Source organism: Ochotona curzoniae, unplaced genomic scaffold (assembly GCF_017591425.1).
Source record: "Ochotona curzoniae isolate NIBS_2020 unplaced genomic scaffold, NIBS_Ocur_1.0 contig_291, whole genome shotgun sequence".
Classification (NCBI taxonomy): Eukaryota; Metazoa; Chordata; class Mammalia; order Lagomorpha; family Ochotonidae; genus Ochotona; species Ochotona curzoniae.
The window spans coordinates 5,934,649-5,961,396 of record NW_024465649.1 but is presented as its reverse complement, the minus strand read 5'-3'; the positions used below and the strand labels follow the sequence as shown (position 1 = coordinate 5,961,396).

Sequence of the window (26,748 nt, the reverse complement as noted above, 5' to 3'; positions counted from 1 at the left end):
GTTGTTGGGTAATTTAATCAAATTTATGTGAACTAATGAAATTTGAGTTAATAATGAAAAAGAAAGTTTTATTCTTATAAAACAAACCAATGCTTTGGAAAGATTCAATCAAAGTGAGTTACAAAAATTTGTCAGATTTAGTGTGAGCAGATTAAGTGTAAATCTCTGCACTTACATTATTTTAAATATAGCTTAAAATTCTTCCAGTGACCACATGAAACTGGAAATTTTATATAATACATTATCGGTATGGTCTAAATACGAAAGATCCTGATGAACGCAACTGACAGACTTTTATTAAACTTAATGTCTTATCTGCATGAAAAAATTGGCTGAGGAATCTACATGTATATGTGTATAGCCATATATGCATATGCTTCATTAAAAATATTATCTTCCTTAGCCAATTTTTAGATTATACAATTAATTGCTAACTCGAACAATATTGGATGCGAGAGCTTCTGCACTGGCTCTTACTCATGTTCTGTATAGTTTTAGAAATGTTCTGTTTCCTTCCTACCAAAGGGAATGAGAGAATTGCAGATAGGTTTCTGTCCTAGGAAGCAGGTAGAAGATCAGGACCAGAAATTTAGCAGGGATTGATATTCTGAGGTTGGTCTAGTTTGGGATTCCATAACATTCAGTCCATTTGAAAAAGGTTCCAGTGGTCTGAATGTAGACATTTGCTGGGAGCTTCACGGAGCACGCTACAATATGCAGGTCTGAGAGAAGGTGACTGTCTGCAAAGCTGAATAGGAGCAAGAACAGAACACATGGGCAGGTGACACCACTCCAGGTAGATGGTTAGCATAAATGACATTTGTCAGCAGGTTCTGGGGCTCCAAAAGCCATTCTGAGTCTCAGGGGTGAAATTGTGTTTTTACGATTCAGATAAGGACACCCAAACCAGTTTATAAGTCCAAATGAGACAGGGTAACTGACCAAACCTGGGTGCAGAAATTTGTACACAAAGTTAAGCCCACCTGCCAAAGCACATGGCACAACTTTATCAAAATTGAAGCACAAGGAGCTTCAGTAATTCACAAGTCAGAAGGTAAGAAATGGAATGGTTTAATGCTTAGGCTCATTGGGAACTTGAGCTTTTTGTAGCCTCTTCTCATAAGAGTGAATGAGTTTACAGATAGGGAGTTGTACTCAACTGGAGGTCCATCGGGTTGGTTGGAATGGCAGAGAGCCAAATGAGGACTGAAAGTGTTTAAAGAAGAAAGAGAATAAAGTTGCTCTGTGTCTGTTTTCGTGACTAAAAAACCAAAATAGAACATTAAAACAACACATACGGCCAGTAGGCAAAAGACAGAACGTTTACCCCAGGAAACTGATATTTTTCAAAAGGCAATGAAAGATGCATCGCTCCCTTGTGTTCGAATAGCCATATGTGGATAATGTAAACTCTTTGTCTTTTGTTGTTGATTTTCATCTTGGTACCCACTGTTGTCTGTCACAAAAACAAACCAACAAAAAACAGTGGATACGTGTTGGCTAATTTGACCCATGCTAGTGGTATTTGTAATTTAGGTGCAAGTAGATATTATTTTTTTTAAAGTCTGCCTATTTTATTTCTAATTTTGGACTTCTCTAGTTTTGTTTGGGTATTTAGTTTCCTGTTGGCAGTGCTTGTAGTGTTTTACATGGAGAATAAGCCTGTAGCCCAACTAAGACTTTATAAGCATAGAAGCACTTCATATGGGTTTATTTTGTGTGTTCATTCTTACATCATTTGTGGCATTGAAAATGTGATTGCAGTTTCCAGAATTCTGGGCCACTGCATTCCAAGGGGAGCCCACCTAAGTTTACAGCAGTTCTCGGTAATAGAATTATAACTAATTTCCTCTGCTTTTGGAGAAAACTGTGGACTGTAATTATGTGTTAGTACTTTTAAAAAAGCTCCCTACATTGTGATATTATTCTAAATGAGCTCTCTTTCAAAATGGCTTTTCATGTTTTGATTGCAACAGTATAGCTTACACAGGTCTGTGGTTAGCAAACTACAAGAATGCAGTAAATGACAACTTTAGTTACTCTTGTTAGATGCCCTAGTGCTGCCAAGGTTTAAAGGGGAAGATATGGCTGAAGCACAAATTCCCTGACCTTCAACACTTGAATAGTCATGTGGAATATGCAATGTATTACAGTACAGCCAAGGCCTTGTATAAAACAAAAATATGTCGTGGTTGTACAAATGTAAAAATGCTGCATGTGAATAGCATTGTACTACGTTTTATGGCCCACTCATTAAAAAGTCTGAGATCAGAGCTAAATACCCTGTCCTGGCATTAGGGGTAGCAGCAGCGTTTTATATCTTAGCAAATGTTACCCGTTTCTCCCCAAATGGCAGCTGTCTGCACATAGCCAGTCCCCTAGAGTCACTCCTCCTAGTCTATGTTTCATTGCCGTATTAGTAATAGAATTTTGGTGTTGATTTAAAAGACAGTCTGCCCTAAAGCAGATTGCATAGTTTGCACACTGTGAATTGTAATTAAAGTGTAAGGGGTCCTTATTATGTCAACAACTGGCATGAGAACCCCAAGCAGCAGGTGACCCCGAACATGTGACGTTTGCAACAGCTAGGGTCCCCTTTTCACTGGCTTAGCAATATGAAAGTCCAAATTGAAAGAAGCCCAGAGGCTGTACATTTCATTAGATCCCAGGGGAAGTGCAGGATACAGCTTCCTTCTGTTTTCCTGGGAGGTCGCCAAAAAGTTTGTAGAGCTCTGTTTCTGTCAGAGGCTCAAAAGAGAAAAGAGAAAGCACACACAAAACAAAACAAAACACCATACACACCACAAAACCATCAACCAATCACCCCAAGGACCATAAATTTGACATTTCCCACAGTCTCCCTGAGACCACAGGGTTGCTGTGTCAGCAATATGGTCTTTGAATTGTTTGAAAGGGAGGCTCAGTGTTCTAGCATTTAAAAAATATTCAGTCTTCACTGTACAGTGAAAAATTATCGAATGCAGGTACCCTGTGATTTGCTTGAAATACTTTTGCATTATACATTGCATTCTCCTGACCTTTCAAAATAGTATGGAAGTCCACATTTAAGAAGGATGAAGCTTCATGAATAAGAAAGGAAACAGACCCTGGGAGACACACCAAGTGTTTAATATCTGATGGTGATGGCCAGTGTGTTTGAAACACAGTTACTTTAAAGGTGTACAGATATCAGAGATTCGAAACTTTCCAAGAGCATATTTTTATTCTGTTCCATAGTGAAAACACAACCCCACCGGCGTGTTGGTTTGGTGGAGGTGGGGGGGGGCAGGCGGGGAGGTGACTTTCACTACCCATGGCTGGAGTGAGTAGGAAGGGGCAGTGTTTTCTTGGCACTACACAGGCAATCCTAGACTTCTTACTGTTCCAGAATTCTCATTATCACAGATGAAACTTAACCTTTCTGCTGTGTAATGCAGCTCTTGTGGTGGTTGTTGCTGAATTTGGAATTGAAGCAGCCAACATCCACTGATGTGGGTTGTCCAGGTTGGTGTCAGGAAGGCCAAGTGTTAAACACAGCAGTACTGGCCCCATGCGCCAGTATGCCCTGTTTACCATGTAATTCCCAATGGGTGATAAGTTTACATCTCAAAGTAAGAATTCTCAAAACTCACATTGTCCTTTTAAACGTCAAAAATATATATGTATTTTTGATTAGTAGAGAAATACAGAAAGGTTTAACAATTGCAGTTTGTGTGCTCATGCACACACATACATGCTTATGCTGGCCTGGAAGGGAACAGCAGGGCAAATAACAAAATGTTCTAACTTCAAAGCTGTATTCAGGTGTTTCAATGAAAAGACTAGCCAGTTGTTTATGTTATAGTCCACCTGTTTTATGAGCTTTATCAAGAACTTACTTTCATTTTTGTTTTTTAAGGTGAGTACCATTATTCAGCCACGGGGGAACCCAGTTTCATTAGTTGAGTTTTCCTCAATTTTCCAGAAAAGTGAAGGAAGAACAGGGGAGGTGGAAGGAATTTGATTGTGCTGTCTCACAGGTTAGCTAAGTAATATTTATGAAGCAGTAAGGTATGTTAGTACAGTGCTACAAAATCGTTTCTGTTCATTAAGTATTGTTCTACAGATTTCTTTTATCTGAAATCAGAGCAGAGAAGGAGAGTGACAATGGCGGGGGGTGAGAAAGAGGGAGAGAAGCGCTTTTCCTCACTGGTTCACCCCCGCAAATGGCCGTAAAGGCTGGGGAAGAACCAAGCCAAAGCCAGGACTTTCTTCTGGGTCCCCTGCTTGGATGCAGGAACCCAGCAATTAGGATCAAAATGCACTCCCAATAGCCACACATTTTATTAGATAGTTATTATTGACAGAATCTATTTAGAATATTCATGAAATTCGGTGATTCTGTAGGTATAATGATATATAGGATAGGCAAACACTTGAGAAAGAATGATAGAACAAGAATGAAGATTTAAGGAAATGGTATTCAGATAATACGGTGAGGAGGAGGGATAAACCTTCTTAGAGGAGCTAAATGAAAAACAGACTTAGGAACCAAGGTTTTGGTGTAATGGGTTATACCATCACCTCCAGTGCCAGCCTCCCGTATGGATTCTGGTTCAAGTTCCTGCTGCTTCACTTTTGACTCAGCTTCCTGCACATGACCTGAGAAAACAGCAGAGAATAACTCAGGCCTTGGAGCTCTGCAGCCATGTGAGAGACCCAGAGGAGGCTCCTGGCTTTGGATAGGCACAGCACTAGCTGCCTAGATCATTTGGGGAGGAGCATGAGATCCAACAAATGAAAGATCTCTCTCTTTCTCTTTGTCTTTCCCTCCCTCCCTCTCTAACTTTCAAGTAATAATAACAACCTTTGTTAAAAAGTAGATCTATAAAATTTAAGTAACATGCAGAACTCCTGCCTAATTGTGGAAACCACATTCTCAACATGACATCCAGGTCAGATTTTTATGAAAAAAAATTTTTAACAGTGTCTGCTATTGTGCCCATATAAAGCTAAAGACGAAAGAAATACAGATTTGTGAAATACCGAGATTGGCCAACAGGCTACATGTTAAAGTTGACTACTAGCCTAATAACATTTCAACCCAGTTTCAAGGTCCAGGGATCTTCAGTAATTATGAATCCATAACTGCCAGCATGTATAGCAAGGAAATAAAAGGAGTTACACTAAACAAAATGACTGGAAATTTACCCTTACTTGCTCTACTACAGATAGTAAGAAATGTACTTAAAAAGGCTCATGTTCCTGGAAGATTTGCAAAGAATGGTCCAGTGATTTGAGTAATCCTCTTCCCTTGTAAGATGCTATGTTTTCTTGGTTTGTATTTTAAATAGGAGATTCTCCAACAGGATTGTGAATACTGAGGGGAGACATCACTTCTCCTCTATCTTTCATAGACACAGGGCAGTTGTTCTCCTCTGGTGGAGCCACTTCTGCAATTTTAGCCTGTGTTTAAAAGGCTAGCTGTTGTTCTAACCAGGCTTTGCTTCTGCCAGGAGATGGACAAGACTCCAAGTCGAAGCCACGTCTGGGATAGCCTGAGATCAGGAATCCTGCCCAGATGGGCCCCTCCCTCGTGTGTTCCTCTGTTCAGAGCTCACTTCTTGAGCATTTATTTTGTGCAAGAACTTTGTGTAGCAGGCAGGCAGGAGTGCTGTCTCCTCGGGGACTACCACCTTGTGGGGAAGGGAGTTGGAGGTTACAGTCACAGAGACACAAGATGGAAGCTGAGCTCCTTCTCAGTCAGCAGGGCATGGGGCATAAAGGAAGGGAAAGGATTGAGTTCATCCCCTTCTGCACTGGGTAACCTTCTAACTGCAGGGCAGAGATCTGTGCTGGAGGAATGTGACTAACAGGGCTTGGAAAGAGTATAGTTACTTTCTGTGCCTAAGAAGGATGCCGGTCTAAAGAGGGTGGAAGATAAGTTTCTGCACAAATTAACCAAAATAGTTTCAAATGTTTTAGAGCAAGCATTGCGTAAAGTGCTGTTATGAGTGCCTTTTAGTGACAACTGGGGGTTAATGAATCCAATGGGTGTTCGTCCTTGCCATGAGCGAATTCATCACAGTGGTTGGATCGTGCAGCGGAGAGCAGTGTGTTGTGTACCAACAGTAGGCTAATCATATTTTGTGGTATTTCCTCTCCCATTCCTTAAGTATAAGGCCTTTCAGTCTGCAGTAGGTGACCCTGTGTGGCAGTTTGTAAGAGAATGCAAAATGTGAGTTCTTGAACTGGTGAACTTATTCAGTGGAAGCAGAGAGCCCAGTCTGAATAATGTAGGCCCCAGAAATCTTTCCCAGAGGGCTGAGTCCAAACTTGCATTTGTTGCCTCAGTATTCTGCTTTGCTTTTAAGCTCATGGCCTCTGTTTTTCACGTACATTTTTAGAAAATGTCTATATTCATTCATATTTATTTCTATTTATTTGAGAAGAATAGAACTTGCACGGACATTCACATGTGCTGGTTTTCACTCCCCCCAATGCGTGCGTTGGCAGGGCTGGGCTAGCCCAACCAGGAGCTGGAGACGCAGTCCAGATCTCTCAGGTAGATGGCAAGAGCCCAACTGCTTGAAACTTCACTGTCTACATTAGCCTGAAAGCTGGGATCAGGAGCCAGACCTAGTGCCTGCACACAGGTCCTCTGACATGGGGAAACGGGTTTCCTAACTAGTATCTTAAGTTGCAGGCCAATACCCATCTCTGTACCCATTTAGTTTGCTTTCTCAAGGAACTTTCAAGCATGCTTTTAAGTTTGAGCACCAGGGATTGCTTCTCTCTTGCTTGGTTCAGCACAGCCTGGTGACTGCAGCTGGTAATGGATTCTTCAGAGGGTAAATGCCCACTCCTGGACTGTAGGCTCCCTCTGGTGCACTTTGGCACTTCCTTTGTTCATTCTCTAAGTCAGTTCTCACAGTAGGGCAGGGCACACAGTAGGTGCTCCATCTACTGTCTGTCTAGCTAGCTACCTAGCTATTCATCTTTAGGTTTATTTTATTTATTTGAAAGCCACAGTTAAAAGTAGAGAGGGACAAAGAGAGTTCTTCCATCTGCTGGCTTCCTCCTCAAATGGTGACAGCAGCTGGGGCTGGGTCAGGATGAAGCCAGGGGCCAGGTGATAGTCTGACTAAATGATTAGTGAAATTGTATTGTTAAAGAATGTTAGTTGAGTTTCCTTTTTCCTTGGTTACTAAATGACCCGTAGTATTTTGGTAGGCTTAGCTATGACAGGATTTCCAAATGATTTCAGGATTGTCAGAGAGATCTCAAATTCTATTTTTCTTTTGCTATGGTTTGTTTATCAGAACATGCAATTCTTAGGGGAGAAATGATTTAAACTTCAAATATTTGGGAGATTTAGAGGAAACTTACAGTTGTTTGTAGCGTTAATGATCAGATAAATAAGACCCAGGTTTAGTTAAGAGTCTGACATTTGATTGTGGAGCTCCGGTTCCCTGATTCTGAACTTGATGTTCTTTTGTGAGGGAGAGCGGATAGGAAGCTCAAAATCTTCAAGTTCCCCAGCCAGCCAATCTCACATTTATACATACTTATTTTAGGCTAAACTGGGAGCAAGAAGGTGCGCAAGTGGAGAACTCAGGTTGACTTCACGTGGAAGTGTTACACTTCTCGGAGCAGGTAGAGCAAACAGCAAGGAAAAAAGCAAGCCGGCCACCTGTCTTCCATACAGAGGTTATTTTTCTTATTACAACAAAACTAATTAGTGAATATTCTAATGGAAGAAAATGTTGCTGTTAGCAAAAGTTTCCTCAGTGTGCCAGAAAGCAGATGGTGGCGGTGAGGAGTATTCTCTTCTGCCAGGTTTTGTATATGCTTTCTAAACCTGCAAGATATTCTGTGTCTCCAGATTCAGAGTCCTGATTTTTTTATTTTTAAAACAGAAATAGAAGCTTGAATTTAAATGTCCTCACATCATGTGGTCTGTGTGACATATCATGGTTGCTGGAAAATATTGAGTAACATGTGAGGTCCTGCGTCGCAGAGTCTCTTCTCCGAGAGTCTTGCTGAGAAGACGGAGGACTTCGGTTCTTCTGCTCTTTCTCTTTGCCTCCTGTGAACAAGCTTGTGCCTTGAGGGGCCATGACAGCCAGCTTTGCGTGGGTTCAGAAAAACGATCGCTAATGTTTTCTTCACATGGAAATCTTGTTGTCATTTTGCTTCTAATTTCTGTGCGAATACCAGCTTTTCTCAACCAGGTTCCCTAGAGCAGGCCCTGATTCATCTGGGCTTGAGGTTTGAATCCTTTATTTCCACATTTACTATGGATGAAATGCTTCTCTTAATTTCAAATTCTCTTTTTGCCCACTATTTTAAGATTTATTTGAAGGAGTTACTCTCTCTCTCACTCACACACACACAAGGAAACCATTCCCCAAATGGCTGCAATAACCAGGGCTATGCCAGGCTGAATTCAGAAGCCAGGAACATCATCTGGGTTGCACATGTGGGTGGCAGGGGCCTAAATACTTGACAGTCTTCTCATGCTTTCCTCAAGCAGTAACAGGAATCTGGATCAGAAGTGGAGCGTCTGGGACTTGAACCTGCACCCATATGGGATATAGGCATTGCAGGCAGCAGTTTTGCCTGCTATGTTACAATGCTGGCTCCCAGACAGTATTTTTTAAAAGAAATTCCTTGCGAATACATGGAGATTTCAAAATGGTCACAGGAAATGGACTTAAAAGATAGGTTTATGTTGGTGCAAAGCTTCTTGAACTTCATGGATACAAGTCTTCAAAAAGTTCATGAAAATATGCATTATGGACAAACTGCCTAGAATTCAAAATTTTTGGTGCCAAATAGTTACTAATTCTGCTTTTCAAAAAAATTTCTGAAGCCCCCTCAATATGATTTTTTTTAAGTTGTCTCCAGTGGTGTCTTAAATGTGTCCCTCCAGTACCAACAAGGCGGTACCTTTGGGAGATGTGTGCTTACAATGGTGTACACATGTGATTGTAGGTGAGTCTGGAGAGTTTTCTCTCTCTGTTGGATTGTCATTTAGAGGAGAAAACAAAATCCTTAAGTCATGAGAAGATCTGTGAGTATGTAAAGTAAAACTGGAAAATAAAAACCACTTGCAAGATTTTTTTTTTAATCATGTGTGGCAAGGTAACAAAGTGTCTTAGCATACTTACTATATAGAAAAGTCTATTTACAGAATTCTCTGCTGTTATGGAGATGGTGACTTGCATCCAAGGAAGTGAAAGTGTGGCTTCCACCCCTTCTGGCTCATTACTCTCATGTATGTGTCTGCTGCTCTTCATCCTACCCCTGGTGCTGAACTCATCAGTAAGAGACAGCGCGCTAAGTGTAACTGCACTTTCAACTCCTGAATAAACTCTGATTTTTACTTGTAACCTTTCCCTTGTCTTTTGCAAATTAAATTTGCCATCTCATTTCAAGAGAATTTTTTTTCTATCTTCTATTCAAAGGATACCACAGTTTTTTGTTTTTTGTTTTTTAATAAAAACTTGTTTCACTTGAACCTCAGAGTTCCAGAGAGAGGAAAGACAGTAAGAGAGGTCTTCTGCAGGTTCACTCCCTAATTGCTGCAGTGGCCAAAGCTGAGCTGGTCTGAAGCCGGGAGCCAAGAGCTGCTTTCAGATTTTTGCAAGGGTGCAGAGTCCCAAGGCCTTAGGCCATCCTCTGCTGTTTCCCCAGACATATTAGTAGGCAGTCGGCTAGGACACAAACCAGCAAAGCTAGGACAGGCATTTGTATTGATGCTGGTGCTGGCACCGACAGGCTGCATATTAGCTTTTTATGCATAACACTGGTTCCTTGATTTGGTAATACTTTCTTCTTTTTTTTTTCTCCTCCTCCTCCTTTTTCTTTTTCTTCTTCTTTTCTTCTTCTTCTTTGCTATTTTTCCCTTGACAACTTTTTCCCACCCATGCTTAGTTTTTAATTTCCTTTTCTAGATAACCAAAAAGTAAAACAAGCCTGAGGTTAAAAAGGGCATTCAGAGATTTCATCCAAAATGATTGAGTCACTGTTTATTTATGATTATTTTAAGACTCCAAATCTGAGCAGAGAGAGGTGCTGTTGAAATTGCTGTGAGCCACAGGCTAATGCCTGCGCTGTGCTAACGCCGCAGGGGTGAAGGATGGGGTGAGCGAAAGTCAGCAAGACTACAAGTAGAACTGCTCACTTTTGCTTTACTCCCCTCCCTAACCCCACCCCCCGCCAGGGCCTTGGCTTCCCTGTATTCTTTCACTTGTATGTGTGCTTGCACCGTGACCACAGAGCCAAGAGATTTGTAATTTTTGTTGAATTTTGAACAAATAGATTAGCTATTTCCTATTTATAGAAATCTCCATCTCTCCTTCCACCTCTGATAGATGTTGGAAAGGGCTCTAACTTAGAGAAATGCCCTTACCACTGTGAAAGGGAGTAAGGGCAAAAGAATATCCTACACTTTGATTTTTGGAGTTGCATGAATGGAATTCTTGCGTTAGGAGCTGCTTCCGGCCTGAGCACAATCTCAGGCTGCCTTACACACAGTAGGTGAGAATGGAGAGAGATTTCAAGAACTGCCACCCACAGCTTCCTCTTCAAAAGCATTACTTACACTTGTTCTTTGGAGTCAGGAAGCTAGGCTGAATTTAAAAAAATGAATCAGAATAAACTTCCAGTCACCCACTTGGACTTGTTTGTGGAGGAAAAATCAGAGAACTAGCACGTCTGTTAGAAAGATGTCCACAGTAAACCCAGGTGATAAAAAAATAAGATTTTTTTTAAAGAGAAGCTCATCCTAAAGATAGTCCATTCGGCTAATCCTCCACAAACTATTACTAGACATTGTATGAAGGACAATTTAATTTCGGGATTATTACTAAGCAAATTACTCATCCATACTGAGTTACTGAAATGGAAAATACTTTTATCTTCCCCCCAACATAGCCACAGGGAAAAAATGGAGATTGTGTGCTAAAATGAAAACAAAAAGGGCATCTAAAATGAGTGTTCGTGGGTGAGGGGGTGCACACAGGCTCCACTGCCACTGACGGGGGTTCCAGGGTGGGGCCCGTGTTAGAGTGGATTTCTAAGAACTTTTTAGGATTTCAGAGCTACATGTGCAAATTCATGCATTTTTATTACTCAGTTTGTTTTTTTTCTTACTATATAGGATGTTTGCAATTTTCTCGTTTATATGAACTCACACATTTCTGAAATTTTATAATTCAGTATTTCTTTGGTTATAAAGTTCACTGCAGAACAACTGATAATCTTTTCAACATGTTTGACTGCTCTGTGGTATGAAGATATACATAACTTGATGGTTTCCAAGTGTGGTTCAAACATCCAAAGCACTTGAGATTAGCACCATGTGAAGAAAGTTTAAAATATTGTAGTGCAATTAATTTTAAATCACTTAGCACTGCATATGTCAGGGAGAAATCCATGATGGAATCCAAATGGAAATCCTAAAGCTGCAATGATTCAGTCTAGTCCTTGAAGTCATTTTATGTGTCCTAAGACATATACATGGGAGCAAAAACTGTGTGACCATTTCAACTTGTGTAAGCCATGTGTGAAGTTTTGAAGAATTATATCTTACCTGAGCTTTCTTCTGATAATTCATGTTAAGAAATCTGAAAAATGTTTCTTTGGCCAAATGAATGACAGCTTGCCAGGCTGAGCCTGTTTGTTATGGGTGCCGAATTATTAGGGGAAAGTTGTTGTCAGTAGAGAAATTTAAAACAATATATATGGTGCTGCGTGTGTATATGAAAGTGCGTGTGTTATATATAGCTCTATATATGGCTTTAAATTTCTCCATATATGTTCATATATATATGGACTTTAGATATACTCATATATATTTTCCAAAAAGTATTGTCCTAAATTTCAAGGCTTATATCCTAGACTGTGTTCTCTACAGGTACCTTATTAAGCTAGAACACAAAGATTTTCATTGCTCTGAAAGGCATGTTGGGTCACCCTCTAAAGAGGAAACATCATCTGTAGGCTTCTGTGGTTAGGAGTTGGCCAAGTTGCTAAACTCCTAGTGGGCTTTTTTGTGGTTCTCTGTAAAGTAAATAAGAGACAGCATTTGACTTATAATAATTATTGTACACATACTATTTCTAGTGTCACTTACAGTCAGCAGCAAATAAGCGGATTTCGTCCATCTCTTATTATCAGGTGGGGGTTTTATGAAATAGCCTTGGAAGTCCCTGAAAGCCCAGCAGCACGATGCCTAAATATCTGTTTCCATTGTGCCACAGGAGACAACTTAAGCTACCTAGCACGCCTCATCTTTGTAGCTGTCCCAGCTTTCAGAGGGGAGAATTCATATGAACAAGTGAAAATGGGTGATTGAGAACCAGAAAGCAGGCCCCTGACTCCCAGAGGGTCTGTGCTCTGCACTCTGCAGTACTGTCTAGGCTTGGAATCTCCCTAAAGCTAGAAAACCCATCCCATACACCTGTTAGATTTATTTTTTTAAAGGTAAGCCCTGTTGGATTTAATGGCCTTAAGCTGTCCTCCCTCCCATTGTGTTTTTTTTCCCGTTAGATTTCCATTCTATTCCAACAAACATATATTAGTACCTGTGTACTCTAGACAGTGTGCTCTTTGCCTGTCACATGATGATGTCACCAGTTTATTTACTTTAGGAAGCCTGCCTCTATGCAATATACATTTAGAGAATTACAGTTCCTCCTTTAAGTCATGCAGCTCATCTCCGATAATCGAGTGTTAGGTGTTTGAAAGATTAGTAAATTGGGTTTCAGAAGGGCAAAGAGGCTTTCCTTTTCCACAAAGCTGAACCCAGTGGCCAAGAAGGGGCTGAAACCCAGGTGTTATGTCCCTTCGTTTTCACTCCATAGCTAACTGCTAGAACCACTTTCAAAGGGGTCTTACCAGGGCTGATGAAGAGTAACTTTGTGTACTGCCAAGAATTTGTTTCTAAGGGAAAAAAAATCCTTTTTAACAAATTACTTTGAAATGTTATAACATTTCTAATCATACTTATTGCACATTTCCTAAGAGACACTGTACCTCCACGTCTCCACATCTGACTAGGAAGGCAAATCTTAACCATTACCAGCAAGGGCTAGTATCCGGTCTATTGTAAATTGTGCTGCAAGGGTATATTTCATGGTACTGACTGCCACTAATAGTGAAAGAGTGAAAGCAATTGAAAATGTGCACAGTAACTTCATGCTCTGCCTTAATTCATCAGAAGACAGGATTTAGTCAAGAAAGAGATTGGCGCAGAAATTTATTACTATTATTATCCTGATTGATGGGGAGTTTCCTCGAGGGCAGTGCCCTTGTCCTCCCCCTTCCCCCTCCTTTTTCATTTTGTGCCTCTGGATGTCCAGGTGAAAGGCACATAGTTGAAGCTAAGTGAATAAAAGAAGGAATGGATGGAGTAGGCCCCAAAACAAAACAACTACCAAGGGAGCAGCAGCGTTTCACACAGAGATACGGGATCCAGTGTGGCTTTACAAGTTGGTGTGGGATGGTTCCCCTTGCGTGTGGACTAGTGAGGTGATCCCAGTCTTCGCTCCTGTCTTCGCTCTTGCCTTGCTTGGTCTCAGGAACACGTGGACCCATCCTAATTCACCGAGGCTCCCCAGCCTCTCCGGTAAGCCAGTTGTCACCCGACCATCCTTGTTGCTGTGCTCTCACGGCCATGTCTTCCCATCATAGGCATGACGGGGCCCTGGTGATCTTTGAGACTCAGTCACTGCTTTGGTGGTGTTTGCCTCTCTTCCATTGTGTTTGTTTCATGTCCCCACCCTAGCTCCTGTTTTCAATTCGGAATTCCCTTTCCTCCTTTTTTCCTTACCTGGAGGAAAAAACACCAGAGGAAACCCCTGTACCTTGTCCCCAAAGATTTCTAGGAAGCCCTAGCTCTGGGGGTCCTCTTCTGGAGGCCTTTCCCTTACTTTGAGACAGTTGTCATTCTCTTTGTCTAAAGGTCATAGCTAAATTGAATAAAAGGAAAGCTGTGTTTTCCTGTCGATGCACAAAGGCAGTATTGACTTCCCTAATCCAGTTTGCTGAGGGGTGAGAGAATTAAATTAGATATCTAAGCAGAGAAACGGAGAGCCTTTGAAAACAAAGATAAGGAGACAAGACTGTATTTTCCCTTTTCCTGGGAGCTCTGGGCTCAAGAATTTGCAGGTGTGTCATCTGATCCACGGCTTGCATCGATCAACACTGTGCCAATGCATATTTAATTAGCAAGGGGACCCTGGCTGCATTATAGGCATCATCCCTATATTGAATGGACTGTCAGACTTTCTGCACACTTCTCCACCCCCACCTCCTCAGAACCCACACCCCTTCCCTCCCCTGTTTGGGAAGCTTCTGCATTTTTGTCTGAACAGCTAAAAAGTTTCTTTGTTTTTAGCTGCTGATGCATACAGCGCCACTGAGGAGAATACAAACAAGTAGAGTCCTAAAGTGTTTATTTTGTCTGGGAAGACAGGCTAAACCAATTCAACTTCTTTGGTGATTTTCAAACCCTGTAGAAAATCAACAAGAACTACAGAAGGAAAAGAAGTTATTCAGCTCTTCACATACAGATCCCCGCCCCCCAGAGTGTCAGTATTTTAATAATGTGAATAAATACTTTTGTATTACTTTTAAAAAGCTTCTAAGTTTAAATAATTATATAGCGAGGACACTGTTAGCAAATAGTTTATTTATCAGTTTAGTGTGTAACACACAGTTCACCATTCTGACACAGAATTAAAAGAGCAGCAGAGAATGCAATGACTATAGGAAAGTTCGGATAGAAGGCGAGCAGAAAGTTCGAGCTGGGCTGGGTGTCCTCTTTTAAAGTTTCTGAGGTTTTGTGGAAGCTTTGCTGAGGGTTATTGAAGTGCTGGGGGGTTGGAGTTTTGGCACAGGCAGGTTATTTCATGGGATTAGGGTACTGTTGGTTTTCACCCAGGTTCCAAATCCTGAGCATCCAGACAGTGCTGTCTGATAAACAGATGTAGTGCACTGCGTCTGCCTGGAATACAGAGCAGCAGACCTCGGGCGCAAGCCCGACTGACTGCGAGTCAGCAGAACCGCTCACTCCTAGCTCTCCATCTCTAGCCTACTTTTAAGGTAGAGTCTTGCTCCTACAGTAAAAAGGATTTTTTCCCCATGTTACAACCCACTGTAGAGACACATGGGAAATTCATTTACATACATCTTGTTACAAAGACTGACTACTTCCTGGCTTAGACAAAGTGTTGCCCGATAAACAGACTTAACACACGAGTGTCTGTCTGGAATCAACAACAGCAAGCTGAGATTTACATTTCTATGATCAGACATAATCCCTTTCCCAGTATATGAGGATGAAGAACCTTTAAAACCACGTCTGTGGTGCTCTGGTCTCATGCAGGAATCACTTCACACATGGGTTGGGGTTCGTTTGTAAACAACAACTTATTCAGATGGAAGATGTGTGTGACAGAAGCAAGTGTATCTGTCGGTTTGTTTTGTGTGTGATTTTCCAAACCAGGTTTACTTGCATTCTTAGATTCACTACACACAACATTCTGTTAAATTAGGCAAAAATGATTAATAGCCTTCCTATTTTATAGATTAGGAAACAGAGACCCATTGCTACTAAATTACCCTGCTGAGATTTTCAGAATTTTTTTTTTTGCCATTTGATATTCTTTTGTCTATTGAAACAAATTCAAGAAAGTTAATATTTAGAATTCTGCTTGACCTTAAATAGCCTTGTTACTTGCCCTCAACAGAGACTACGTTGTGTTATTTCGGTAGATTTAAGTTACATATATTCAGATACATAAAAATAATATATATCAGCTATCACTCAATCATGTACTGTTTTCATTGATAGGTTTATTTTTATAATTTGGATTGTTTTTAAATTCTAGAGAGGACTTTTTGGGTGATCTTTAAGTATCTATTGATTTAAGAACTCTTAAATACCTACTATTATAGTTAATTTTGATTAAGACAACAGGAACTGGAAAGAGGAAAATGAACAGAAATCTGATATGGGATTACAGTGAAGGCTCCTGGATCTTAGGTAGGCCTTTGTTCGCACAGCAGTCGGCAGGGTGACAGGCTGGTTCAGACCATTTGGTTCTGAGTTAGCCAACAGGTCAACCTCATTTGTCAGTACAGCTCTTCTTATAAGGAAAAAAAAATCAAAATGATAAGCTAAATGTTTTAAATTCTTTCTGTCATCAAATCTTGTCAGAAAATGTAAGAAGTTCCACATTCAGCCCAGGTAGCCCACTTGCTTATATGTTATAATCACCGAGTTCTTATCGTTGACTTCATATGTAGTTTTACTGAGGAAGCTGATCATCTCTTGAAATCAGCCGCATGAGAAAATTGAAGGTTTAATGAATGAGTCATTTTCTCATTACTTTCAGAGTGACTGAATTTATAATTTTTAGAGCTTCTCCCCCTCTTACTGTCATAACACAATAGTTATGCCATTTAATTTTTTTCTCAGCATGTTAAAACTGTGGATCATTTCACAACCTCCTTGTACACACAGAAAAATAACACATTGATGAGTAGGTGATGAGACATTTGAATCACTCTTCAACCTAAACAGTCTTATCCTCACACACAGTCCCGATTAAACAGATGGGCCTTGAATACCAGCATTAATGCCAAAAAATCCAATTCCTGCAAATTTAATATTTCACAATTTCTTGTTCAGAGAGGCATTACAGAAAGCAAAGTTTTGGGAAAGAAAATGGTAGGAACATAGATGATATAAAACCCTAAAGGAGGCCTTGAAAATATCATCCGTGGGTGTGGCTGAGAGGTGGAGCCCGGAGCAGCTGACGCCCCTGGGGTGGTCTCGTGGAGCACATCCAAGACACTGCAGCAGGGCCAGCCTTTCCAGCCATTCCAGCCGCTGTGTGCAAACCAGCCTGGTCCTTTCAGAGCTGGGACTTCCAGACAGAGGACTTTCTCTGCATATTTTAATTACTGCAATTAGCAGGCACACACATGCGTGTAAACACCCCATCCTGGTTTCTCCAAGAAAACTATGGCGATCAAATTTTGTGTTTTAAATGTAATAAAGATAAGGCTTCCCATTTAAAGGGCCATGGACTGTTTCCACTTTTAAAATTTAATGAAACTTGTATGGGGTGACTATAATTTATCAAAATCAGTGTTTGATTAAGTAGGTTACAGTTGTACATATTAATTGACCTTAGATGTTGGTTTGATTATGCATTTGGGCACTAAGGATTTTATCCACTCTTTGAAATACTAAAAACAATTGCTTATTTTCAGTGGTCTGGATCTAGTGCTAGTACTGTAGATTTCTGTTCTTTTCCAGATCATGATGAATAATATTATTTATAGCCAATGGTGCTGCATTAATCAACATTTACATCGAACCCAGAAGTGGTATCTGCATGTTTGTATTTACATTTGTACACTGACATTTTGCATTCCTTTTTTAAAAAAAGATTTATTTATTTTTATTGGAAAGGCAGATATATAGAGAGGAGGAGAGACAGAGAGGAAGACCTTCCGTCTGATGGTTCATTCCCTATGTGGCCACAACAGCTAAAGCTGAGCTAATCCAAAGCCAGGAGCCAGGAGCCTCTTCTGGGTCTCCCATGTGGGTGCAGGGTCCCAAAGCTTTGGGCTGTGCTCAACTGCTTTCCCAGGCCTCAAGCAGGGAGCTGGATAGGAAATGGAGCTGACAGGAATGGAACCAACGCCTGTATGGGATACTGGCACATTTGAGGACTTTAGCTGCTACACTATCGCACCAGGGCCCATTTTGCATTCTTAAATAAGGCTTTCAACTATCTTTTTACAGTTTGGTTTTCAAGAGCATGGTCATATTAGGAAAAATAGAATATTATAATAGTAATTACTTTTACAGCTAAATCCTGAGACTAGTAAACAAAGTGTGACTATACCAGCCACTTGGTTTTCTAGATTTCTTCATAACTTGTCTGATGTTAGATGATCAAAATGGAATTGTTCTAAGCCTTCTACTGCCAAGTGTCAAGTAGGTTCATTTTTCTCATGTAACTTCATGAATATAGAAAAACAAACTGTTTTGCCTGACTGTTTGGTAAAGTTCTTATCTCCCCACGCCATAAGAAACCGAAATTTGTGTAAAGTTTGAACATACTTAAGGGCTGCAGTTACGCAGGGCGCCTGCTCAGCACAGCTGAAGCATGATCGCTCATATGCCTCATTCTCTCTTCCCGCAGGAATTCTACATTTTCATTAACTTGCAGGAAAGGACACATTCCTGCTTTGGTCTTTCGTACAATCTAAACAATCCTGATTGTTTCTGGAGGAATTTTCACGTTATTCCTCTCACTTGATTCACTCATTTCTCTCTTTCTTTTTTTTCTCAATGTCTCATGGTTTCTTCATATCACCTTTTCATTGTGCCACTGGGTCATTTAAAACTAGACACACAGTTCAAACAAAGACTTCTCAGACTTTGTCTTTTGCCAAATCGTGAAGTTCTAGGACAGTTGAAACTTAACCCTAAATTGTTTTTTGTAGAGGAAGTGGAATTTGTGCGTCTGTGATCCATAGTCTGTTGCTGAGAGCAGGTCAATTGAATAGGAATAACACTGGGTTGTAGTTGGGGTCATTTAATCATGGCATCTCCGCTCTTAGCAAGTCCCTCCCGGTAGCCACTGTCAGGATTTTGAAACATGCCTGTAGACATCAAAATAAGGTAGAGTTTTCTAATCTCAGTAGTGCTAGAACCTGTGAAGTAATCCTCTGTGATTCTTCACTTTAGCATGCCCGGCATTCCGGAGGGCCTCCCTGTGTCCACTACCCTCTGTGCTCTCTGAACCAGTGGACGTTATCATTGATTCTGTGCAGCTTCTCAACATTGTGCTGTGTTTCCAGGTCAGCTGTAGACCAGAGGCGAAGGCCTCACTTACCCTTGGCTGTCCCAAAGAACATTTGAACAGAGATAAGCCTTTCTGCCCTCCTTTTTCATTTGATAAGCTCCACTTCCCATCTCATGTGTGAGCTTTGTGTAATTTTCAGTTCTTGGCAGTAGTTTACTCATAGGAAGGCAGCAACTGAAAATTCATCTCTGGGTCAGTGCCTCTTCAACTCTTTGGCTGGTTGGTACCAAGGACTAATAGAAGAGCAGGCGGGAACTCTTGTTTTTTAGGAGCTCAGATTCCTGTAGGTCATGGATGATCAAAAATCACCTTAATAACTTAATCAGACTATGGGAGGTATATGTGCAATGAAAGAAGGACTGTAGTGGGAAAGTGCCTAATTTGATGTGGAAGATGGGAGATTTAGCAATGTTCCATTTTTGCTTCTTGCCCAAAGACCATATAATGCCTGGAAGTGATATCTACTTTTTGCCTCGAGAGTTTTATCGTATTGGCATGTTGTGGTTTGTTCTTCACCTTTCCTAAAGAAGTGCTCATTGATATCCTTTCTTGAAGGGGAACAGAATTGACATTGGTGTAAATGGCACATCTGGTGCATTCTATCTGTTCTTGCACTGCACCTGTTTATGAAAATAGAGACTGATATTCAGGCATTAGGATTTATTTGATTTCTTTCCTTAGTGATGCTATTGATAGTGAACTATCTTTGAATACTGAAGTGGTAGCTGTAGGCACCATAAAAATGCATAGATGAGGCCCGGCGGCGTGGCCTAGCAGCTAAAGTCCTCGCCTTGAACACACCGGGATCCCATGTGGGTGCCAGTTCTAATCCCGTCAGCTCCATTTCCTATCCAGCTCCCTGCTTGAGGCCTGGGAAAGCAGTTGAGGACAGCCTAAGGGCTTGGGACCCTGCACCCATGTGGTAGACCCAGAGGAAGTTCCTGGATCCTGGCTTCAAATCGGCGCAGCACCAGCTGCTGCGGCTCACTTGGGGAGTGAATCATCAGAGAGAAGATCTTCCTCTCTGTCTCTCCTCCTCTCTCTATATCTGACTTTCTAATGAAAAACAAATAAATCTTTTTTTTAAAATGCGTAGATGGATGGCTACCAGTTCAGTTAAGAGGCCTTAATCCATTCTCCTGCATGTGAACCCTTCTATCATAGCTTGCGATGTCTGCTCATAAATTTTTTAAAAACAGAAAGAAACTATTGCTTTTCAAGCTTAGGCTAAAGTTAAGATTATTTTGACAAAAAGCAAATCCCTAGATGGGAAAGAGAATTCATAACCTCTGTGTACTTCCTCACGATATTTCTAGTCCTGTCATTTAAACACACTTTAACGAATGCTGCCTTTATTATAGTACACACATTTGGCTTTCAGCCTGAGAACCAGAGAAACTTACTGCAGGGGTGAGGTAGGGGTGGGAAGGAGAAGGGCTCGTATGCAAGGAAGGGATCCAAGTCTGTGCATTTTTGTTTCTTTAGAAGTGCATCTGTGGAAGGAAACAACCATCCAAAAAATAAGGCCTAAATAAACTTATCTTGGCTTCTTGATAAGTCTCTATCAAGTAGTTCAAACCAAAAAGTAAATTATTGTTGAGCTTCTTGATAATATTTGAATTCAATTACTTCAGAAAGATCTTTCATTTATATCAATTATGTATGGGTAAAATTAATTTGTAATTCTAGTCATCTGATTGGTTCCATATTTAACAGTATCAGCGACCTTTTGTAAAGTCAGAAAAAAAATGCCAGTGCACCCTCAGCATTGAGAAATACTAGCACTGGCTTTGCTCCGTCTTGGCTCAAAACGAAATGAAAGTCAACACCCAAGGGTAGAAAGCAAAGTTTGAAGTCTTTGGATCATTTAAAACTTGCTGTGGACCTTTAGTATGGTATATCACTTTCCAGGACAGTGTGTTTTCATAGGTAGTCCTTGTATGGATAGCAGCATCTCCAGTATTTTCAATGAAACAAGAGAAATTAAATACCATTTTCACTTTGGCAGCTGCCTCCCCCGTGTTCCTAGCTAAGCTTTTGCCAGAGTGCTGTGGCCTTTTGTGGACTCCCGCTAGGCATTTTCTTGTCACTCATCCTGGGCTGTTCGTTTTTTGGGTGTGACCTGGAGTGTTACACCATCCTTGAACTTGTTTGATAGTTCTCTTTCTTGCTGATGTTTTCATTGTTGATGTTTTCTGTAATTAAGCTATATTCCTGTAAAGGTGGGTTAGCAAACCAACGGTTAACAAAAAGTGAAAGGGACAAAAAGTCTACTTTCGAATTATTTAAAAAAATATTTTTTGAGTCTCTCCTTACCCCTTTTTACCTTAATATTCATGAATAAATATCAGAAAAAGGATTGGCTATTGAATATCTAAAATAATTGAGATAAAAGGCATTGTATTTGTTTGTGGAGATTAAATTATAAAGATACCACATCCAGAGGTTGAACACTGACTGAGCTATCATACCTCATAGGGAAATGATCACAAAGAATTTTAACTTCCCTTAAAGCAAAATTGGGTTTATTGCTTTAATTTTTGTTACATGTATTAATGGTTTCAGAGTCTCCAGAAAAGCAAAAGTAATGTGTAGGTATTCTAAAACATATAGAATTGTTCCTCAAAATAATAAGATTTTATAATTTCTAGTGGTAAAATTACAAGATCTTCCCTGAGAGAAAGAGGTGGCGATGCTATATTTTACAATTTGCTATAAATGTAATATTGATTTAAATAGTTAACATTTTGAATATAATACAATATACATTTGATTTTCATCCATTTTTTAATTAAGGCATTGTATGTAATTTGTTGGGCTATTCTGAAGGATTCCTCTAAGGATCTACACACACACATATACACACACACTCACATATATACATATTTATAAATATAATTTAAATAGATCATAGTTACATATAAATATATTGATATATCATATATGATCATTATAAATATATTGTTTATATCATACTTAATATAGTATTTATTATAATATATAATAAATATAAAATGTTTTGTTGTAAGATATAATAAAATAGCAAAAATTTATATAATTATGATATAATTTATATATAAAATTCTGTTTCTTAACTGTGACAGTTGTTGTAACACACACACAAAAAAAACCTAACACACTGCCAGACTGAATAAAAATTAACTGTTCTAAATCTCTTGTTATTTGAATCTATACATTAACATGGGACTTTTTTATAGTCACCAGCTAGGATCTGAAAATTTTTGAATAGGTATTTTCTGCATAGTACTTCCTTATAATTAAAGTCTTCATTTACTTAAAAGCAGCGAGTCTTTTTATGTAATAAATTAGTATTTCTCAATTTAAGGTCAGTAGTTATGCTGCTTCCTACAGTATCTCCAAGAGAGAGAATGATAAGACATCACTTGTTGCAACAGAAATAATATTTCAATTTAATCACAGTTAAGCGTCATGGCCTTTTGATCTTGGGTTGACCTTGCTGAAATGTGATCAGATTTCATAGCTAACTCTAACTTTGTGTAGTTGATGTGAAGTCAGTATCATGCCTTCGCACAGATACAAAAGTGGTTTTAAAATAGTGTTAGAAACGGTTTCAGATCTCAGGAACTATGTTAAAAAACTGCACTCTTAAAACATTTAACCTGGATTTTTCTCTCCACTCTGACAAAAGTAAAATCTGCATGCTTGCTTCTAATTCTGTGAAATTCTTTTGATCTAACTTAATTTCACCTAATTTTGACATTATTTCAAATGATCCCATTTGAAGATTAATTGAATTATTTCTTGTTTAAAAATCTGATTGTGTTTGTTTATTCCAAGAGGCAATTTAATTCTATAAAGGTGTGCAAGAACCTATTTTTTGTTAACAAGCCTCGTGAGAATATCTGAAACGCATTAGGAAGAGAACAGTTCTTCTAAGTAGAGGAAATGTGTGCTTTCAGAAAGTCTTGTTTGAGTCACTTGTTTATTTCAAGTCCATGTGCTAGGATATTAGAAGTCTAGTATTTAGTGGTGTTAGTCTGTGTAGTCTGTTGCTGTAATACAGAGCTAAACAGCAACAGAACTTGTTACTGTTGTTGGGGTTTCTTTTACATACCAGCTTCAAAATATGTTTTGACATTTTATTATGTTCTGAATCAAGCTTCAGATGTGTGTAATGAAGGATAAAGTCTTTATCAGACTCTAGTGTATAAATAATGGAGAAGAGCAGTTTGGAAAGGGTCTCCCTAGGAGAAGGGCTGAGTTCTCAGGGGCGTCACGTTCTCCGCTGGCACGAAGCAGACGCCCCTGAACATGTCAACAGTGACACCGTGGCAGCTGCTCCCCCATGCCGCTTGCTTTTCTCTTTCTACCTTTCCTTTTCTCATTCATCATGTTTTTTCCCTGTGGCATTCTCATCCTTAATATATAGGTTGAGCCTTTTGAGAAAGTCTGGCACCTCTGATCCACTTTCCCTTACAGACCCTGTAATTTTTGGCTGTATTTTTATGTTTTTCAGATTCAAGTCAATCTGAAAGTCCCAGCCAGCCAAGTGATGCTGACATAAAGGACCAACCAGAAAATGGTAAGTTTAGCATGGGACTCTATGCTACTGCATTCAGAGTGCCCAGCAGCTAGCACCCAACCAGGCACAAGGACTTTGGGGTATGCCATATCGGCAACCCATTGCAGCTGCAACTTTGAGGACTCAAGGAGACAACTAAAGATTTCCTTTGTGAGGACAGATTTCTTAGTCCCTGCATCACCCTAATCACCCTCATCCCCCTTTCCCAATGTTATCAGTGTGGTCGTGAGATCTTTAATTCCCAAGAAAGTTCATTACCTAATTCAACTTGAGATGCTGTGTTGATTTATCAGGTCAGATTGTTTTACTGCATGAGTGAGGAACCACGCCTTTTCATTTCTTTTCAGTTCCTTTTAAAGCAGCAAATACTCTTCACTGATGATTTGAGATCATTCACTCACAAGTATTTTTGACACATTTTATGAGCTCAACCTTTTGTTCATTGCTGTGAGAAAACTGTTTGCCTGGGAAGGCTCTTTCCATTCAGATTGCCTGCAGTAGAACAGTGAGGGCATAGGAAAGCATATTTTCAGTTGCATAAATATGCAAGCTTTCTTTTTGCTAAAACTTTATTAAAACCAAGTACATGCTTTATGTATTAATGTAGTATCTGGTAAAATACTAAATTTGTGGAATTACTTCAAGTATTACAAAATTATTATAGGTTGGAATTTTAGATTCCGTAGCACCATCAGTTTCAATAAAAACAGATATGAGCTAACAGCATCTTACGTTAGGTACTTTCACAGACATCATCTTATATAGAATTCTAGAATGTGTCATGAGGAGAGAACTAACGCTTTAATGTGAAGGCTTTACCATGAGAACCTGTGAGGGGACCACTGCATGATGGTTAAAATCTCAGGTTGTGGCATAAGACCTATTTTTAAATCCTGTCTCTACATCTGTAACATTGAATGGATCATTTAACCTCTCAGGTTGTAGATCTATTCTTTTTAAATAGGAAAACAATATTGCTTACCCTTAGAAAAATTACCATAGTGTCTTTCATAGACTTTCTGTTAAAAACATCTTAGTCATGATTTATTATGGCTTTTATTTATTTTTTCTTGTCGACATAATCCTGCCACACTTTGTCACATCCTCTGAATAACTTCATTCCTTTGGTTGTTCTGTCCATTTTTCTATTTTGATTTTCATCTAATCTTTTAGAAAACTATGGGTAAACTGGATAGTGTCAGTGCTGCGGGGTGGGGATGGAGCTTTTCCATTTGACAGGCTATCGCTGAAGTTTCAGAATTTGTTTCAGTTGCTAAGTCTATAAAATTCTTTATCACAGTCCTGGGCTCTAGCGTTAAGTACAGGACATTCAACTGTTCCTCTTCCCATCTGGATATGTTGGTGGCATTTTCTTTATCAGACTTGTCTTCTGAGGTGTAAGTATTGCGGTACGGAGTTAAGTCGTCAATCAGGATGCCCTCTTCCCATATTAGAGTACCTGCTGTAGAGTCCTGGCAACCTAGTGCTTTGGATCCGGCTTTCTGCTAATGCACCTTGGAGAAAACAAGTGATGGCCCAAGTGCTTGAATTCCTGGGGAGACCTGGATGGAGTCCCAGCTCCTGGGTTGCACTTGGTCTTTCCCCAGTTACTGTGAGCTTCTGGGGTGTGAGCCAGCAGATGCAAAATCTTCTCTCTTTCTCTCTCTCTTTCTTTGTCACTCTGCCTTTCAAATAAATAAATCTTTTTATGAGAATCTTGCAAAACCAGCAATAAACAGAGAGACATCTGAAGGTTTGTTTTTAGTGTCTTATATACAGCCATATCTTATTTTTTGTTGACATTTTAAAGAGTGATATTTATAGACTGGTTTCATTCTTTATTTTCCACTTGACTTATAGATGATATCTTAAATGTTTCATTTCTGTAATATATTCTGTAATATATTTGTTTATAATCTCCCTTAAGAGGATGTCCACAGATATTCATTTTGTCTTCATTTTAAAGAACTGTAGGCTGCGAGAGTGTGTAGTTCACATCTTTCTGTCTGACCTTCCTTGTAGGAGGCCTGTGATTCATCTAGCTTCATAAAATGGTCGACAAGCTGTTCCCATGCAAATATAAATTGAGAGCACGAGAGACCTGGCATGCCTTTCTGGAGCTGCCTGCGATGCTGAGATTGTGTGTTTCCACTCCAAAAAGGCAACCAGAATTGAGCCTGGACTTTTTGGTCAGTCATAGAAAATGTTAGCCAAGTTTTGTTCTAACCCCTTTGGGTGCCATTTTGGGGAGATCATGCAAATTGAAAGAAAGTACTGGCATCTAGGTGAGAAATTAATATACACCAGCATTTCCTAAGAAATCTAGGCTGCTTTTTTTAGATACTCCTAATGGAAGAAACATCAGCCTATTCTAGTTTTCCCCTGTCTTTGGTCAATCTTAGAGATAAAGATATTGAAAGGAAATATTACCCTAGCTGCTTCTTGAAGATGTAATATCCATGAAGGGCATAAATGAAGACTTTAGGGCAGGGTGTTTACACGCATTAGACAATTTTCTGCTCTTGCTTTGATCAAGAGAGAATTCTTTTTCTTTACCTCAGGTTAAGAAGATGAGTTAATTATTCCTGAAAGCTTTTGTTCATTTGTTTTCAAAGAGGGAATTCTCCTATGTGTGCTGCCAAATCGCTGTGTGGTTTCAGAATGTTGCTGGATGAACAAACTACTCAGCAACTAAAGTGGGTGTTCATTACTCCTCCTTACACATACATATATGTGAAGGGAAAGAATACTCTTTATCTTAGCCCTTGTGAAAGGGAATGGAAACCGTGGTAAACCGTAGAGAATGACTAGACAAATGATAAGATGCTGTTTCCACCAAAACCTTAAACTAGGCCATGTAACTTTACCTAAAGTGGATGCGCCTGTTTCTGTCTTGTCTGACCAGTGTGCCTTTTTCTACAGATTTTTAGCTATCTTTATTGGTAGTCCCTTAAGATTCAGTTCTAAAAGAAAACAAACCTTTGCCCAATTAGAGCATTATATAGGAATTCTGAAGGAGTTACTTAATATAAAATAGCAGAATCTATGCAATTCAAAATTGGTATAAAATAATGGTTAGAAATTCTCCCTTTGGTGTCCATAGTACTTCAGTTAAAATTAAGTAATAGCTGAATGACTGGGTAAAATTTTGTTCTGATCTAAGTTTGCTTTTCGAGAAAGTGGAAATACTGAAAGATCCTATGCCGTGAGTGTTGAAATGACACTATGAATACAAAATAAGATACTGTCTAGTTTAATATAAAGATTCAAAGGCAATCAGTACTGCTCTCCAGGTCAAGCTTTTCT

At 39.6% G+C, this 26,748-nt stretch overlaps 1 protein-coding gene across 6 annotated transcripts in view; it reads left to right on the top strand.

Annotated features, from left to right (window-relative positions):
- The window catches only part of NFIA (nuclear factor I A), a 589,215-nt gene that overhangs the window by 386,857 nt on the left and 175,610 nt on the right, over nt 1-26,748 (top strand). For all 6 annotated transcript variants that reach the window (XM_040978451.1, XM_040978450.1, XM_040978449.1 and 3 more), the window contains one exon: nt 23,377-23,442. In XM_040978451.1, the coding sequence (XP_040834385.1) occupies nt 23,377-23,442 (66 nt within the window). The remainder of the gene's footprint in view (nt 1-23,376; nt 23,443-26,748) is intronic.